Source organism: Emys orbicularis, chromosome 21 (genome assembly GCF_028017835.1).
Source record: "Emys orbicularis isolate rEmyOrb1 chromosome 21, rEmyOrb1.hap1, whole genome shotgun sequence".
NCBI lineage: Eukaryota > Metazoa > Chordata > Testudines > Emydidae > Emys > Emys orbicularis.
This window is the reverse complement of record NC_088703.1, coordinates 19,590,738-19,607,164: the sequence shown is the minus strand read 5'-3', so window position 1 is coordinate 19,607,164 and position 16,427 is coordinate 19,590,738. Positions and strand designations below refer to the sequence as shown.

Genomic DNA, 16,427 nt, shown 5'->3' with positions numbered 1-16,427 from the left:
TCATGTCGACCCTGCTCCAGTGCTTGTGGGAGAAGTGTGGGGTCCGACACACCTGGGCCTCAGCCTACCACCCTCAGTCCAACGGGCTAGTGGAGAGGTTCAATGGGACCCTAAAGAGGATGCTGAAAACCTTTATGGACCAGCACCCGCAGGACTGGGACAAGTATTTACCCCACCTGCTGTTCGCATATAGGGAAGTGCCCCAGGAATCCACAGGGTTCTCCCCATTCGAGTTGCTGTACGGAAGGAGGGTGAGGGGTCCCCTGGACTTGATGAGAGCCGAGTGGGAGGGAAAGGCCTCTCCCGATGGGGAATCAGTGGTAGAGTATGTACTGACTTTCCGGGAAAAGCTCGTGGAGCTCATGGGCTTGGCTAGGGGGAACCTAGCAAGGGCCCAGAGGAAGCAGAAGGTCTGGTACGACCGCTCAGCCCGTGCCCGCTCATATGCTACCGGGGATCAGGTGATGCTCCTCATCCCCGTGAGGAAGAACAAGCTGCAAGCGGCCTGGGAGGGCCCCTTCACGGTCATCAGACAGGTAAACGAGGTGAACTATGTGGTGGAACTGTCCAACCAGGCTCACAGCCACCGGGTGTATCACGTCAACATGATGAAGCCGTACTGGGACAGGGAGAAGTTGGTGCTGGCTGTGTGTGGGCAGTGGGAGGAGAAAGGAGAGGACCCCCTGGTGGGACTCCTCCCTGAGGCTGGGGCTAACCCCTCGCTAGAATCAATTCCCCTCTCAGACCAGCTAACCCCTGCCCAGCAGGCAGAGATCAGAACCGTGCTGCATTCATACCGGCAGCTGTTCTCCAGCCGGCCTGGGCTCACTAACCTGGCTGTCCTCCGGGTGGAGACGGGAACCAACCCTCCCATCAGGTGTTCCCCATTCAGGGTCACTGGGAAAACAGCCCAGGACCTGGAGAGAGAGGTCGGGGACATGCTGGCTTTAGGCGTGATCCAGCCGTCCGCCAGTCCCTGGGCCTCACCCGTGGTGCTGGTCCCCAAGAAGGACGGGTCGATCCGGTTCTGTGTGGACTATCGGAAGCTCAATGCCATTACCGTGTCCGACGCCTACCCCATGCCCAGGACTGATGAAATCTTAGACAAGTTGGGGGGTGCCCGGTACCTCACTACCCTGGATCTTACCAAAGGCTACTGGCAGGTGCCTTTGGACCCGGAGGCCAGGGCGAAGTCCGCCTTCACCACACCAATAGGGCTCTTGGAGTTCCTGGTCCTGCCTTTCGGCCTCAAGAGGGCACCTGCCACCTTCCAGCGCCTGGTGGATCAGTTACTAAGGGGGATGGAGGGCTTTGCACTAGCGTATATTGACGATATCTGTGTCTTTAGCCAGACCTGGGAGGAACATGTGGCCCAGGTGAAGAGGGTGCTGGGTCGCCTCCAGGATGCAGGACTGACCATAAAAGCTGAAAAGTGCAAGGTGGGGATGGCAGAGGTTTTATACCTGGGCCAAAAGGTTGGGAGTGGCCACCTGAAGCCAGAGCCGGCCAAAGTGGAGGCAATCCAGGATTGGCCGCTCCCCAGACTAAGAAGCAGGTCCAGGCTTTCATTGGGATGGTGGGGTACTACCGGAGGTTTGTGCCTCACTTTAGCTCCCTGGCAGCTCCCCTCACAGAGCTGTGTCGAAAGGGAAAGCCGGACAAGGTGGTCTGGACCGAGCAGTGCCAGAGGGCTCTCTGTGCGCTGAAGGGGGCACTTATCCAGGGCCTGGTGCTGGTAAACCCGGATTTTAATAAACCCTTCCTGGTGTTCACCGACGCCTCGGACACAGGGCTGGGGGCGGTACTGATGCAAACTGATACTAAGGGGGAGAGACACCCCATTGTGTACCTGAGCAAGAAGCTGCTGCCCCTGGAGCAGCACTATGCGGCCATAGAGAAGCAATGCCTGGCCATGGTGTGGGCCCTTAACAAACTGCAGCCATATCTATTTGGGCGGCGCTTCACCGTGTGCACTGACCATTCGCCCCTGACGTGGCTGCATCAAATGAAAGGGGCTAATGCCAAGCTGCTGAGGTGGGCCCTGCTCCTCCAGGGGTATGACATGGAGGTGGTCCATGTGAGGGGGAGTGCCAATGTTATAGCGGATGCTTTATCGCGGGGCGGGGACCCTGAACTTCCCCAGGTCACTGGCTAAGTGACCCTGCTCCGTTCAGCCTCGAAGGGGGGAGAGATGTGACGAAGTGGGGGGTTTTCTTGTTTTCTGTGGAGTTTCAATGGTTTGCATGCGGAGGGGGTGGGACTCAGTTTCCCTGGGTGTTACTGGTTTAACGAGGTGAGGGGAGAGGGAGTGTGTTTTGCAGAGGACCGGAGAGAGGACGTGGGGACCCAGCCGGTGGCCGGGAGGATGGATACCCCAGCGACCGGTGACCTGGCGACCTGGTGACCCAGAAGCCCAGCTGAGGAGACGCAGCCGGTTCTGGCCAGTGGGAGGACAATGGGCTGCAGAGTGAGGACCCAGTGACCTAACCAGCCAGTTCCAGCCAGAGGGAGAAGCAGGAGAGGAGGCCCCGGTTTACTACCCTGTTTACCTGGAGGGAAGACAATGGACAGAGGCGGGGCCTGGGGCCGGGGATCTCGGATGCCCAGCGGTGAGCAGGGGGGCTCTGGGCTGGAGAGGGGAAGCAGGCAGAGCCCACCTGGATGCAGAGAGACTGGGATGTGCTGGGCTGAGGGAGGCCAGGCCTGAGGGTCAGAGAGTTTCCTGTGCTGTGTTCAACTCTCAATAAACCCTTCTGTTTCATGCTGGCTGAGAGTCACTCCGGTCTAGAGAACAGGGTTGCATCAACCCCTTCGGGGGTGGAGGCCCCGGGGGTCCAGAGCAAGTGGACTCCCTGAGGGGGCCCACGGCAGAGACAGACGTGCTAAGGCTCAGAGAGGTGCGGATCCAGGAGGTGGAGGGGCCGGACCCCGAGAGAGAGTGGACCCGCGAGAAGGGCTGTCTCACTAAAAGGGGCACCCCCCCACGGACCGCACGGGGCCAAGAGTGGGCACGATCTGTGAGTCCATGACAGGGGTCACAGTGGACGAGAAGCTGGATATGAGTCAACAGTGTGCTCTTGTTGCCAAGAAGGCTAACGGTAGTTTGGGCTGTATAAGTAGGGGCATTGCCAGCAGATCGAGGAACGTGATCCTTCCCCTTTATTCGACATTGGTAAGGCCTCACCTGGAGTACTGTGTCCAGTTTTGGGCCCCACACTACAAGAAGGATGTGGAAAAATTGGAGAGAGTCCAGCGGAGGGCAACAAAAATGATTAGGGGTCTGGAGTACATGACTTATGAGGAGAGGCTGAGGGAACTGGGATTGTTTAGTCTCCAGAAGAGAAGTATGAGGGGGGATTTGATAGCTGCTTTCAACTCCCTGAAGGGGGGTTCAAAGAGGATGGAGCTCGGTTGTTCTCAGTGGTGGCAGATGACAGAACAAGGAGCAATGGTCTCAAGTTTCAGTGGGGGAGGTCTAGGTTGGATATTAGGAAACACTATTTCACTAGGAGGGTGGTGAAGCACTGGAATGGGTTACCTAGGGAGGTGGTGGAATCTCCATCCTTAGAGGTTTTCAAGACCCAGCTTGACAAAGCCCTGGCTGGGATGATTTAGTTGGGAATTGGTCTTGCTTTGAGCAGGGGTTTGGACTAGATGACCTCCTGAGGTCCCTTCCAACCCTGATATTCTATGATTCTATGATTCTATGATTTGGCGGAGCCAGATGCGGTGAGACGGGAGTTGGGGGGAAATAGGTTGGGGGTGTGAGGAGGGGGGTTTAGGGTAGAGGGGTCGGGATGGGGGACAGGAGTTTGAGGGTAGACAGCCAAATGTCAGAACCAGGGGACAGGATTTTGGGGGGCATGACGGGGGAGGGGGTAGATGGTGCCCCCCAGGAGGGAGCTGCCATTTCCACCCCTCGGCAGGTTCCCCTCTCAGTACCCCCTCCTGCTCCTGACCCCTCAGTCCTGGGTCCCCCACTTTCTTTCCCCTCAATCTCCTGCCCCCACAATGCCCCACACCCCCTTCTGCCCCACATTCCCTGAGGGAGGTCAGGGGTGTGTGAGGGGATAGGGGATGGGTTGGGTAAAACAGGGTCGAGGACAGGGGGCATGAGGGGACACAACTGGTGGGTGAAGGGACATGGGACGGGGGCAGAACTGGGTGGATGGGGACCTGAGGGGGGGATGTGAGGGAACTACAGGGCAGGGGGCAGAAAGGGGGGGACAGGGAGATGAGGGGACATGGGACGAGGTGGGGGGACATGTATGTGGGAGCAGACATAGGCCAGAGGACAGAACGGGGTGGAGAAAGGGACATTAGGGGACAGGGGTGGGTTTGGGGGAATATGAATGGGGAGGGGAAGAAGGACAGGGAGAGGAGGGGCCCAATGCGTGAATGTCGGGGATGGGAGGTGAAGGGCAAACGAGCTGGGGAGCCAGAGCTGGATCATCTGCTGGGGGGGGGGCAGATTCTCTTGAGCTATGTCCCCATATTCTTGCCCCTCCCCTTTCTGGGGGGCTGGTCGGCTGCCCCCCCATCTTTTTCGCAGCATCCGGCGTGAGCTCTGCCCAGGGCCCTGAGCTGTGTGGACCCACTGCCCCGGGGATGGGCTGGGGAAGGGACATGGGGCCTTTCACCTCTAGGGGGCTGGTGCTAATCTGTGTCCTTTTCTCCAAGCACCAGACCCCACCCCCCAACTAAAGCCAAGGAGAGAACCCAGGAGTCCTGCCTCCCAGCAACCCTCACCCCAATCACTAGACTCCATTCCCCTCCCAGAACCGGGGTATATAACAGGGAAGGTGCCGGGCATCAGGTTTACGCAGTTTCACTGGCAGTAGCGCAAACACCAGTTGAGGGCCGGTTTTATTGGCTGCTCCTTTAACAACTCAGGATCTACATTTATTCCTCCCTCCCCTGCTCACGGGGGCCAGAAACCACAAGCCCCACCCCTCTGTCTTGCCTCTGTGCCACACGACTGAGCTAAGAACGGCAATTCAGTGACACTACCTGGGAAGGAGGTTGGCCAGACTCCTCCACCCTCATGCTCCAGGGCGGGCGCTGGGACCAGCGGGGTCAGGAAGGAATCTCTGCCCCGCTCCATGGGAGAGGGTCACTCTGTGGGGGGCACTGTGGGGGGTGGGGATACCTCCTCTGCTCTGAGCTGCTGCTCCAGGGAGGTTGGACGGGTCTGTTGGAAAAGTTCGGGGCAGCCTGGGCATCTCTTGACATCTCCTGAGGTTCCCTGTTTCCCAGCTGATCCCTGGACTGGGCAGCTCCCATGTGGGGCTGGGAGGTGATGGGGTGGGGAGACGCACCAGGCAGCTGCAGGAGGGGATGTGGTTTGCTGGGTGTTGCAGGGAGCTGGCTTTCCTCTGAGCATGGTAGATTTGCCCCAGAGAGAGCAGAGAAACCATCTGATGGGAAGAAACGGGCCGAGCGCATCACAGGCTTCCTGGGGCTGCAGCCCCCGGCGCAGTTCCTCATTCCGCTCGCACTCGGGCCTCAGACTCAGTGGAGCTCAACACCGGGGCATTGGTGACAGCGCTGAGGGGCCCCCACTGCCCCATCATGGCGTCTGCTCTCACCGTCCTCCTCCTCGGTGAGTATCGGAGACAGCCAGGGCATGTGCCCATAGGGTGGAGGATCTGAGACCAGGGCATGTGCCCATGGGGGGGATCTGAGACCAGGCGTATGCCAATAGTGGGGATTTGAGACCAGGGCATGTGCCCGGGGGGGGGGGGGATCTGAGACCAGGGTGTAGGATCCAGTTTCTCTGGGATCTGGTCACTAACGAGCCATCTCCTCTCCAGGCTGCTGGCTGGCCGGGCACAGCGGGGTGTGGGGAGGTGAGTATCAGTCTGTGGGGGAGACGGTAACATCAAGGACAGGGGAGGGGATGCATGGGGTGGGGAAAAGAGGAACTGAGCCCTGAACCATCCCCAAAACTCAACCGAAACTCCCCCTGTGAGCTCAGACCCGGCCTCATTCTTCTCAGCCCCGCCCCCCCTCCCCGGAGTAACTGGGACCTGAATCTGGCTCCCGGGGTCTGAGGAAGCAGATGGGAACTGTCCCCTGGTTCAATGTCCTGCCCCCAACAAGCTGTGAGGATCGGGGGTGGGGGCGGCACGTGGATTTATTTCAGCTCATACAAACGCTAACAGGGGCCGTCCGTTAGCTCTGGATCCCCTCGGGGAACCGAAACATTCACGGTCAGTGCAGCCATGGGGAGAACCCCCCAGATCCGCCCCCAACAGCTCCCTCCCCTGCTCTCACTTCCCCCAGTTCCCAAGGCCTGGGGAAAGGTGGGTCTTGTGCGACTCCCGCCGGTCACAGATTCTATTTCCAAATCCGGGTCGGTGGGCAGAGCTGCAGGGGGCCCACTGGTCAGGCTCCCTGGCTGGCCTCAGGTGGAGTCGGAGGGGGGCAGGTGATCTCTCATGCAGCTGGGTCCTGAGCTACATGTGGGTTGTGACGAACTGGGACTGTTCTTAATGTGGTCTTTGAATGCTGAGTGGGGAGTGTTGGCCTGGGAAGGCAGGGGAGTGTGGCTAGGATGGTCTGCATTGGGGGATGGGAGACTGGCCTTGAGGGAGGATACCTGATCATGTAACGTGAGAACCAAGGAAGGGGTTAGAGGCCAGGTGACACCATTGCCCGGGAAACTGAACAAAGGCTGGGGGAAGAGACACTGGGGAGAGGGAGAGTTTCAGGAGCTGGCTGGTAATGGAGGGAGCCCAGACGGGGCTCTGCCTCCACCCAATGGGGCTGTGGTGTCCCTGGGACCCCAAGATGGACCTAACTGAGGGGGTCCTGTTTTCTGTGCCTGCAAACCTGTCTTAGGCTACATCTTCACTAAGGGGGGGGTTGATTTAAAATACGCAAATTCAGCTACGCGAATAGCGTAGCTGAATTCGACGTATCTGAGCCGACTTACCCCGCTGTGAGGACGGCAGCAAATCGACCTCCGCGGCTCCCCCGTCGACGGCGCTTACTCCTACCTGCGCTGGTGGAGTACAAGCGTCGATTTGGGGATCTATTGTCGTGTCCCGACGAGACGCGATAATTCGATCCCCGAGAGACTGATTTCTACCCGCCGATTCAGGCGGGTAGTGAAGACGTAGCCTTGGACTGTGTTCCTGTCCTCTAAATAAACCTTCTGCTTTACTGGCTGGCTGAGAGTCATGGTGAATCGCAAGGAAGCCAGGGATGCAGGGCCTTGTGTCCCCCCACACTCCGTGACATGGGTGAATCCCCTGCCCCCGAGCCCCATGGGCGGCACTGCCTGCCCAGGTAGGGGACAGACTCCTAGGCTAGGTCTACACTACGGGGGGGGGGGGGGGTGTCGACCTAAGATACGCAACTTCAGCTACGTGAATAGCATAGCTGAAGTTGCGTATTTTAGGTCGACTTACCTGGCTGTGAAGACGGCGACGAGTCGACCACTGCCGCGCCGCCGTCGACTTCGCTTCCGCCTCTTGCCGCGGTGGATTTCCGGAGTCGACTGCAGAGCCATCGGGGATTGATTTTATCGCGTCTTCACTAGACGCGATAAGTCGATCCCCAATAGATCGATTGCTACCCGCCGATCCGGCGGGTAGTGAAGACGTGCCCCTAGAGAGGCCGAATGATGGATGGACTGAATGGGAGTGGAGGGGCGGTGGGGGTTGTGTCTCCCCTGTTTAACTCCTATCTCTTGTTGAAAGCAGGGTGTGAATTTCTCAAACCCACCATCTGGGTGAGCCCCAGTAGGGTGGTGGCGCTTGGGGGAAGCGTCACCATCCGCTGTGAGGGTCAGCAACGGTCCATGGAGTTCTTTCTGCGTAAACCTGGACACCCGAACCGGCAGGTGCGGATGGTGCCTGATGGGACCGTGGCTGAATTTCCCATCACCAGTGTTGGCCAGGAAGATGGAGGGAGCTACACCTGCGACTATCGCTCCATAGCGGATCAGAATCGCTGGTCGTATCCCAGCGACCCTGTCGACATGATTGTGGGAGGTGAAGGAGGGGCCCAGCTCCGGAGATTTGGGGCAGAGGAAGGGGGGATCCCTGCCCCCAGAGGGAGCTGCAGAGCTGGGGGGCCTTTCCCAGACAACACATCAGTTAGGGGGTGATAGGTGGAGCTGAAGGTCATAAACCTCAGTGTATAGTAGAGACTTGCACAGTCCCCTACAAGTCAGTGGTGGTGCTGTGCACAGAACCCAGGAGTCCTGGCCCCCATCCCCCCCTGCTCTCACCCATAAATAAATGGAGATATCCCATCTCCTAGAACTGGAAGGGACCTTGAAAGGTCATCAAGTCCAGCCCGCTGCCTTCACTAGCAGGACCAAGTACTGATTTCGTCCCAGATCCCTAAATGGCCCCCTCAAGGATTGAACTCACAACCCTGGGTTTAAGCAGGCCAATACTCAAACCACTGAGCTATCCCTCCCCCTAGACCCCACTCTCCAGACCCCACTCCCAGAGCCGGGGACAGAACCCAGGAGTCCTGGCTACCAGCCCTCGCAGCAGAGAAGCCAGGAAGTGAATGGACCCTGGAGACTGGCCTGGCCTGTCACACACTAGGGAACAGAGCTCTGGGCCCCCAGGGGCTGGGGTTGCTCCGTGTCTCATGCTGTTAGCCCAGGGTTCAGAGGAAACTCTGGCCCCTGTGGAAAGGCATCCAGGAGCCCGTCCCCAGGGCCTGACCCACCACTGATGCCGCGTGGTGAGGACGGATCCCAGGACTGAGTGATGGGACCTGCATCTCACGGCCTGTCTGCTTCCCACTGCAGAGCTCAGCTACCCCAAACCCAGCATCTCTCTGAGCCCCAGCGAGGGGGTCTCCCTGGGGGGAGCCGTGACCGTCCGGTGTCGGGGGCAGCACCAGGGCGTGCAGTTTGTGCTGAATAAAGAGCGACGCCATTTCCCACCTGCGGATTCGGACAGGTCTGAGGCTGTGTTTTCCAGCAGCAACGTTCACCGGGATCTCGGCGGGAGCTACAGCTGCTCCTATCACAGCCGATCGGAGCCGTTCGCCGTGTCGTACCCCAGCGACCCAGTGGAGCTGGTGGTGAGAGGTGAGGGGCCCGCCTCGGCGTCCCCATTCCCAGGCCCCCCATCCAAGCCAGACCCTCAAAGGGGCTTGGAGCCAATGGGATGCTCAGAGCCAGGCTCTGCCCTGAGCCCTGACCCAGAAGAGGGAAGCCCGGCCAGGGAGCGGGGACAGAGTCACTGGGGAGTTCCCCAGCCAGGGGGGAGAAGCAGCCCCTGGACACTCGGGGCAGGGAGGCTACTTTAATACTGCCCCTTGTGTGTAGGAACCGTGAGCCGCTATTTAATCCCGTGATCCCATCCCCTCTGTTCTCCAGGCCATTTTCCAGGCAGTGCCCTGGCCGGGGCTGAATGAGGCAGGGCTGCAGGAGAAGCAGTGGCTTGGTGGACATGGCGCTGGGCTGGGACCCCGGAGATCTGGCCCAGCCCCTGGTGCGGCCACAGACTCTGTGTGATGGGAGCACATCACGGTTTTCAAAAGTGTCCTTCCTTGTGGGGGGGGCTCAATCTTGGGGGATCTCAGGCCGAGAGCCCACAAACCAAGATGCCCACAGATAGTGGAGACCTCTGCCAACACTGGTCTCAATAGCGCTGCATAAACACAGGGTGAAGAGACAGTCCCTGCCCCTGGGAGCTCACTAAGGAAAGTGAATCTGTCTGTGCCTCAGTTTCCCCCCATAGAATGGGGATAAAGATGCCTCACTGCCTCCCATGGGGATGACTCCTTTCCTCTGTGGGGCTCAGACCCTGCCATGCTGGGTGCCAGAGACCAGCCCGTGAGTCACTCTGTGCTGGCGGGACTGGATGCAGTGAATGAGGCAGGGGCCACACATGGCATATGAGCACCCCAAGAACAAGGCAGCTGCAGCCCCGTGTCTGTGGGGCTGGAAGCCCAGCTCGCAGGGCCAGGATTCTGGGATCTGGGAGAGAATCTCTGACAGGGGCCCCCTGGATCTGCCCGTGCCTGGGAGCGGCCGGGGAATCATAGAAGATGAGGATGGAGATTCCACCACCTCCCTAGGGAGCCCATTCCAGTGCTTCACCACCCTCCTAGTGAAATATTTTCCCCTAATATCCAACCTAAAGCTCCCGCACTGCAACTTGAGACCATTGCTCCTTGTTCTGTCATCTGCCCCCACTGAGAACAGCCGAGCTCCATCCTCTTTGGAACCCCCCTTCAGGGAGTTGAAAGCTGCTATCAACCCCCCCACACACACACACACTCTTCTCTTCTGCAGCTGGAGGCCGGGGCTCGGTGGGTGCCTGTGTCTGGCTCTCACATCCTCTCTCCTGTGCGCAGATCCCAGCTTACCCAGACCCTCCATCTCTCTGCGCCCCACTGGGGTCACCCCCCTAGGGGCAGACGTCACCATCCGGTGTCAGGGGCAGCGCCGGGACGTGAGGTTTTTCCTGCACAAGACTGGAGACCTGAACCCGCAGCGACACATGGACCCTGCTGAGGACGGGGCCGAGTTCCGCATCCCCACCGTGGGCCGGCAGCACGGAGGGAACTACAGCTGCAGCTACCGGCACCGATCAGAGCCCTTCGTCTCCTCGCAGCCCAGCGACACCATGGAGCTGGTGGTAGCAGGTGAGGGGCCTGGCTCCACATCCCCGCTCCCAGCCGGACCACCAGAAGGTCAGCACCTGACAGGATGCTCAGAGCCAGGCTCTGCCCAGAGCCCTAGGACTGGCCTGGCCAGGGAGCAGGGACAGTGTCACTGGGGTGTTCCCCAGCCAGGAGGAAGCAACAGCTCCTGGAGATTCAGGAACCCCCCTTCAGGTAGTTGAAGGCTGCTATCAAATCCTCCCTCACTCTTCTCTTCTGCATCTGGAGGCTGGGGCTGGGTGGGTGCCCGGGTCTGGCTCTCACAGCCTGTCTCCTGTGCGCAGATCCCAGCTTACCCAGACCCTCCATCTCTCTGAGCCCCACTGGGGTCACCGCCCCGGGGGCAGACGTCACCATCTGCTGTCAGGGTCCGCGCTGGGACGTGAGGTTCTTCCTGCACAAGGCTGGAGACCTGAACCCGCAGCGACAGATGGACCCTGCTGGGGACGGGGCCGAGTTCTGCATCCCCACCGTGGGCTGGCAGCACGGAGGGAGCTACAGCTGCAGCTACCGGTCCCGACAAGAGCCCTTTGTCTTCTCGCAGCCCAGCGACCCCGTGCAGCTGGTGGTTGGAGGTGAGTGGCTCAGAACCCTAGGATTTGCCTGGACAAGGAGTGGGGACGGAGTCACTGGCGGATTCCCCAGCCAGGAGGAGAATCTCCTGGAGATTCACGGCTGAGGGAGGGGGGATCCCTGCCCCCAGGGGGAGCTGCAGAGCAGGGGCCTTTCCCAGGGGATGCTCCCCGGCTGCCCCTGCACTGGGGACTCACAGAGGAGTCAGGGCCCAGGGGCTGCTGAGCTGGCCCGGCCCCCAGCCACAAACCCCCCTACCTGGGACTGACAGTAACGATCGATGCTGAGTCACGGGCAGAGGTGAAATAAGATTTCCTGGGACCCTGGGCCAGAGAAAGGGGGATCCCTCCCCACCCCTCCCACCTGCCGTCCCTCTCCTGTTCTGCCTCCTCGGCCTGCGGCCCCACCCACGGCCCCACCCCTTTCTGCCCCTTCCCTGGGGCCCCGTCCAAATTCCACCAACGACTCCACCCCATTCCGTCCCCCCACTGGAGCTCCACAACCCATTTCCTACTTTCTGCCCCCCCGTGACCCCCAGACCGGAGAAGTTCTGTCCCCATGCCTTGGCCCCAGGGCGCAGCAGGGAGTGAGAGCTCCCCCAGCCCTGAAGCCACAGCAGGTAGCGAGAGCTCCTCCCATCCTGGGGCCGCAGCGGAGATCCCGGGGGGTAAAGCTTCCCCTGCCCCCCCCACTCCCCCCACTGCTTCTGCGGGAACTGCAGGAACTGAGTCGGTGTTTCAGCCCCTCCCCCTGCCCCGACAGATGCTGGTTCTACTCCTGCAGGGGGAACCCACCCGACTTAGCCTTGAGCGGCGCTGAATCCCACCCGCCCAGGCAGCACGGGGCCAGATACCAGGGGGAATCTATTGAGTCACAGATTATGTGGCAGCTTCTCTTCAGTGGCTGGCCAGGAGGAGGGATGGAGGTTGTTCACAGGGCATTGATTTCCCCCCCCCCCAATGGATTTGGGAGGAGAGAGAAGTCTCCTGCTCTGACATGAACCCGCCACTAACGGAGCAGCCAGAGGCTTCCTCTGGGGGCAGCTGGGCCCATCAGTAGCCACACGGTGGAGGGGCCTGGGGCTCCCTGTGAAGCAGCCAGGAGCAGCCAGCATGGGAGGCGGGATACCGGGCTAGATGGGCCCGTACACCCATGAGGAAGGGGGTGAAATGACGTCCAAGCTGGATCAGACAGCGCCCCCTAGTGCCTTGCTTTGGCAATGGGGCCAGCCCTGACTGATGGGGAGAGCTCCCCCTACTGAGCCCCTCCCCCTGCAGCCCAGCACCCCCTAGCACTACAAATCCCCCAAAGGTTGCTGGCTCTGACCCCACTTGACGCCCTGGGGCCCCCCAACATCCTCCCCATAGAATTTTCTGCTGACTGCACCCTGTGGTGTCCCAGCCCCTTGGGCGCCACCTGGGGTGGGAGGGGCTGGGGGGGAACATAACAGCTGCTCCTGGCACTCACAGCTGTTGCTGTTTCCCAGGCGTATCGGAATTGCCGGCACCTCCAGGTCTGACCAGCCCCACCATCGCCGGGGTGAGCGCGGCAGCCGCCGTCCTCCTCCTCCTCCTCCTCCTCGTGGCCTTCGTCTGCTTCAGAAAAATCCGAGCCAGTAAGTGCCTCACCCAGCAAGAGAAGGGTTAAACCTGCCACTAAGCAGGGTGGGATGGGGTCACGGCTTGGATGGGGGACTGTGCCAGGAAAGCTAAGTAGTGGGGTGGGGGCTCAGCAGAGGGTGTTGTTGCAAGTGTAATCCCTGTACACATGCACCTGTCCCACCCCAGAGGGGCCGCATCTCAGGGCCAGCTGAGGGGTCCCGATATAACTAGTCACCCTGCCCCACCCGCACCATCTGTGGCCGCATCTCAGCACTGGGCGAGGCGTCCCTGTATAACAAGCCATGGGCACCGTGCCTCTCAGATACCTGTGGTGCCAGGGGAGCTGACCTATGGATCGTGTTCATTATAATGAGTCACTAACGAGGGAGGATTGGGGACAGGAAAAGCCCTCGAGTTAATCTGTCCCTCTCCCCGGTGCATGCTATGGTGTTGTGCTGCCCCCTTCTGGTCCGTCCCACCACAGCAGGGATCCAGGCTCAGCACCAGCAGCAGAGGGGACCACCCCAGACACCCCCATCCCTGCTGCCCTGTGGGGGGTGAGTGGCCGGGCGCTAGGACCGGGGGATCCCGATCGGCTCATGGGGGATTCTGGTTTGTGTCCCTCTGCAGGAAAAGGAGCCGCACCGAGACCAAGCAGGTAGGAACCCGGCTCCTCCCCCTCCCGATCGACCTGCCGGGGTCACAGGGCTCCTGGGTTCTCTCCCAGCTCGGGCAGGGGAGTGGGGGTTGGGAGCCAGGACTCCTCAGAGATGACCTGGGCCTGCTGACAGTGGAGGGGCACAGCCCCAGAACAGCTGGAGTCACACCATGCCCCCCCAGAAAGCAGTGATCCCAGCTGTTCCTCCGCTCCTGCCTCTGCCTCTCCCTGTCCAGCTCAGCTGCTCTGCAGGGAGGGGGCCCAGCTGCACCATGTGACTGAGCTGTCTGGGGAGGGTGTCATGTGACCCTGTTTCCCCCCCACACACACATGTGTCGCCTCTGCCTGGGTTCTGTCCCCAGCTCTGGCAGGGGAGTGGGGTCTAGTGGTTGTAGTTGCAGGGCCGCCCGGGTGGCAATTTTCCCCGGGCTCCGCAGGGGCCCCGTGAGCCCTGGCCGAGAATCCCTTTCCCGGCTAGAGGCGCCTTTTTAATTTTTACTCACCCAGCGGTGCTCCAGGTCTTTGGCGGCACTTCGGCGGGGGGCGGGTCCTTCAGTGCCAGGGAAGACCCGGAGCCAGTGAAGGACGCGCAGCCAAAGACTCGGAGCGCCGCCCAGTGAGTACAAGTGCCGCAGCGGGTGGTGCCTTTTTTTATGTCCGCTCCCCTGCTTGGCCCCTGTGTGGTTGGGGGTTAGGGAACAGGGTTCAGTGTGAGGCAGGATTGGGGGCTCTCTGGTGTGTTGGGGAATCTCCATGCGGGTGGGGGGATATGACATTTACAAGTGGATTTTTTCTCTTTTAGCACCAGCCCCTTGGGGGTGTTGAAGGCCCCAGCTCAGCAAGACCTCGTCTGTGAGTAACAGACCCAAGGGGGTACCATGGGGGGGGGCAGGACACCTGGAGAGGGGCGGGGCTTCTGGGGGCTCCACCCATACGGGGCAGGGCCTGGTTTACAGCTGCTGCTAGGCGGGATTAAGGAGAGGGCCCCAGAGGTAGCCGGTGTCAGCTGAACTTCCTGCCTCCTCCCAACCAGCTCCCTGTGGGCCACCCTCCCCTCCCCCTCTAGTTCAGGGTCTCCCTCTGTGGGGCCCTCCATTCTCCCACCCCAGCCCTGGGGCTTTGTGTGTCTCCCCTTCATTTCTCCATCAGACCTTCCCAGCCAATGACCTGGGGAGAATCCCCATCCAGTCTTGGCTCCCAGACCCCTGCTCTAACCATTAGACCCCACTTCCCTCCCAAAGCCAGGGTGACAACCCAGGCATCCTGCCTCCCAGCCCTGCCATAACCCCCTAGACTCTGTGCCATCTCTGCGCCTCAGTTTTCCTCTCTTAAACACGGGGCTAATGACCATGGCTCATGCTATGGGGCAGGGGAGGTGTGGCTCTGACAGTCTCTGAGCCCCCTGGCTGGACGGAGGGGTCGAAGCTGGGTGTGGGGTTCTGCTCTGGGCCGACCGGGGGTGCAGCTCAGCGGGTGTCTCTGTTCTGCAGACTCCTCCGTTGATGAAGGGAAAGAGACACAGACCTTGGTAAGTGTCCCCTGTCCACCTGTGTGCCCTGACCCCCAACTCTGACCCACATGGGCCCCACTCACCTTATCTGGCACACTCAGTATTTTGGGGTCGGGTGGGGTTGCTGGGAGGGGCTCATGGGATCGCATCTGGGATTGCTGGGGTGTGTGTGAGTGTGTGTGTGTGTGTGTGTGTGTGTGTGTGTGTGTGTGTTTGTGTGTGTCCCTGTCACCGCCTGCTGGAGGGGACACGCCCTGCTCTGTGTGAATGTGTGTGTGGGCACTTGGTGCGCACACATACACCCTCACCTCCAGTGACTCTGTCCCCTCCTGTCCCCAGGAGCCCGACCCCGGCACCGACGGACTCACCTACGCCGAGCTGGACCACCAGGCATGGTACGCAAAGCGGGTGGATCTGGCCCCTAGCCTTGAGCCCGCCCAGCCCAGCGTATATGCCACGATCAACATGAGCCAGGGTCCCCGCAGTGAGAGTCCCCCGCAGCCATGGGGTGCCAGCCCCCAGTGGGTGACAGACTCATTGACTCATAGGCTTTAAGGGTCCATTGTGATCATCTGGTCTGGGCTGCTGCACTTCGCAGGCCACAGAACCTCACCCACCCACTCCTGCAGCAGACCCCAGCCTCCGGCTGAGTCACTGACGGCCTCAAATCATGGATTAAAGATTTCAAGTTACAGAGAATCCACCAGTGACACTAGTTGAAACCTGCCAGTGCCCCGCACCCCAGGCTGCAGACAAAGGCAAACCCGCCCCCCCCCCCCGCCCCCAGTGTCTCTGCCAATCTGACCTGGGGAAAATTCCTTCCTGACCCCAGATACGGCAACCAGTTAGACCCTGAGCATGTGGGCAAGACCCACCAGCCGGACACCTGGGAACGGATTCTCTGTAGTAACTCAGAGCCCTCCCCAGCGAGTGTCCCGACTCTGGCCATTGGAGAGATTTGCTGCTAGCAGTCGCGGATTGGCTCCATGCCACTGTGGGATGTCTCCTCATCCCGTCCCCTCCAGAAACGTCTCAAGCTCAGTCTTGAAGCCAGTTAGGTCCCTTGGGAGGCTGCTCCAGAACTTCGCTCCTCTGACGGTTGGGCCTTGTCTACACTACAGAGTGTTGTCGACAAAAAGTGCCATAATAAAATCGTTCTTGCACGTTCACACTGCGCTTCCTCTGCCAGCAGAGCACATACACGTTTGCATCAACAGCGAGAGCAGTGCATTGTGGGTAGCTATCCCACCATGCTACTCGGCACCTTCTGCAGCTAGGGCTTGTGGGAAGGCGGGGGATCGCAGTGCATCATGGGGGCAGGCTCAACGTCCCATTGTCAAGGTTCCTTCCCCACTCTGAACTCTAGGGTACAGATGTGGGGACCCACATGAAAGCCCCTTATGCTTATTTACCAGCTTAGGTTAACAGTTAGCTGCCAACA

The 16,427-nt window shown here is 60.3% G+C and overlaps 2 protein-coding genes across 2 annotated transcripts in view; both read left to right on the top strand.

Annotated features, from left to right (window-relative positions):
• LOC135893069 (immunoglobulin superfamily member 1-like) overlaps positions 1–16,427 on the top strand; it is a 127,762-nt gene that overhangs the window by 94,491 nt on the left and 16,844 nt on the right. The window contains exons 7-14 of the mRNA XM_065420858.1: positions 8,777–9,061; positions 10,336–10,626; positions 12,704–12,832; positions 13,449–13,476; positions 14,285–14,328; positions 14,967–15,004; positions 15,326–15,376; positions 15,419–15,470. Coding sequence (XP_065276930.1) covers positions 8,777–9,061; positions 10,336–10,626; positions 12,704–12,832; positions 13,449–13,476; positions 14,285–14,328; positions 14,967–15,004; positions 15,326–15,376; positions 15,419–15,470 — 918 coding nt within the window. The remainder of the gene's footprint in view (positions 1–8,776; positions 9,062–10,335; positions 10,627–12,703; positions 12,833–13,448; positions 13,477–14,284; positions 14,329–14,966; positions 15,005–15,325; positions 15,377–15,418; positions 15,471–16,427) is intronic.
• On the top strand, positions 939–8,700 carry LOC135893275 (uncharacterized). The gene is made up of 5 exons (XM_065421077.1): positions 939–1,439; positions 5,257–5,296; positions 5,510–5,602; positions 7,710–8,000; positions 8,624–8,700. The coding sequence occupies exons 1-5, from the start codon at positions 939–941 to the stop codon at positions 8,698–8,700; spliced, it is 1,002 nt and encodes a 333-aa protein (XP_065277149.1).

What these genes read in the sequence shown, in the direction of transcription:
- LOC135893275 (XM_065421077.1), top strand. Translation starts at nt 939, where the DNA reads ATGCTGGCTTTAGGCGTGATCCAGCCGTCCGCCAGTCCCTGGGCCTCA. An exon ending in CTCCCATGTGGGGCTGGGAG is followed by an intron (nt 5,297 to 5,509) that starts GTGATGGGGTGG and finishes CTCGGGCCTCAG; the next exon opens with ACTCAGTGGAGCTCAACACC. An exon ending in TCTCACCGTCCTCCTCCTCG is followed by an intron (nt 5,603 to 7,709) that starts GTGAGTATCGGA and finishes TGTTGAAAGCAG; the next exon opens with GGTGTGAATTTCTCAAACCC.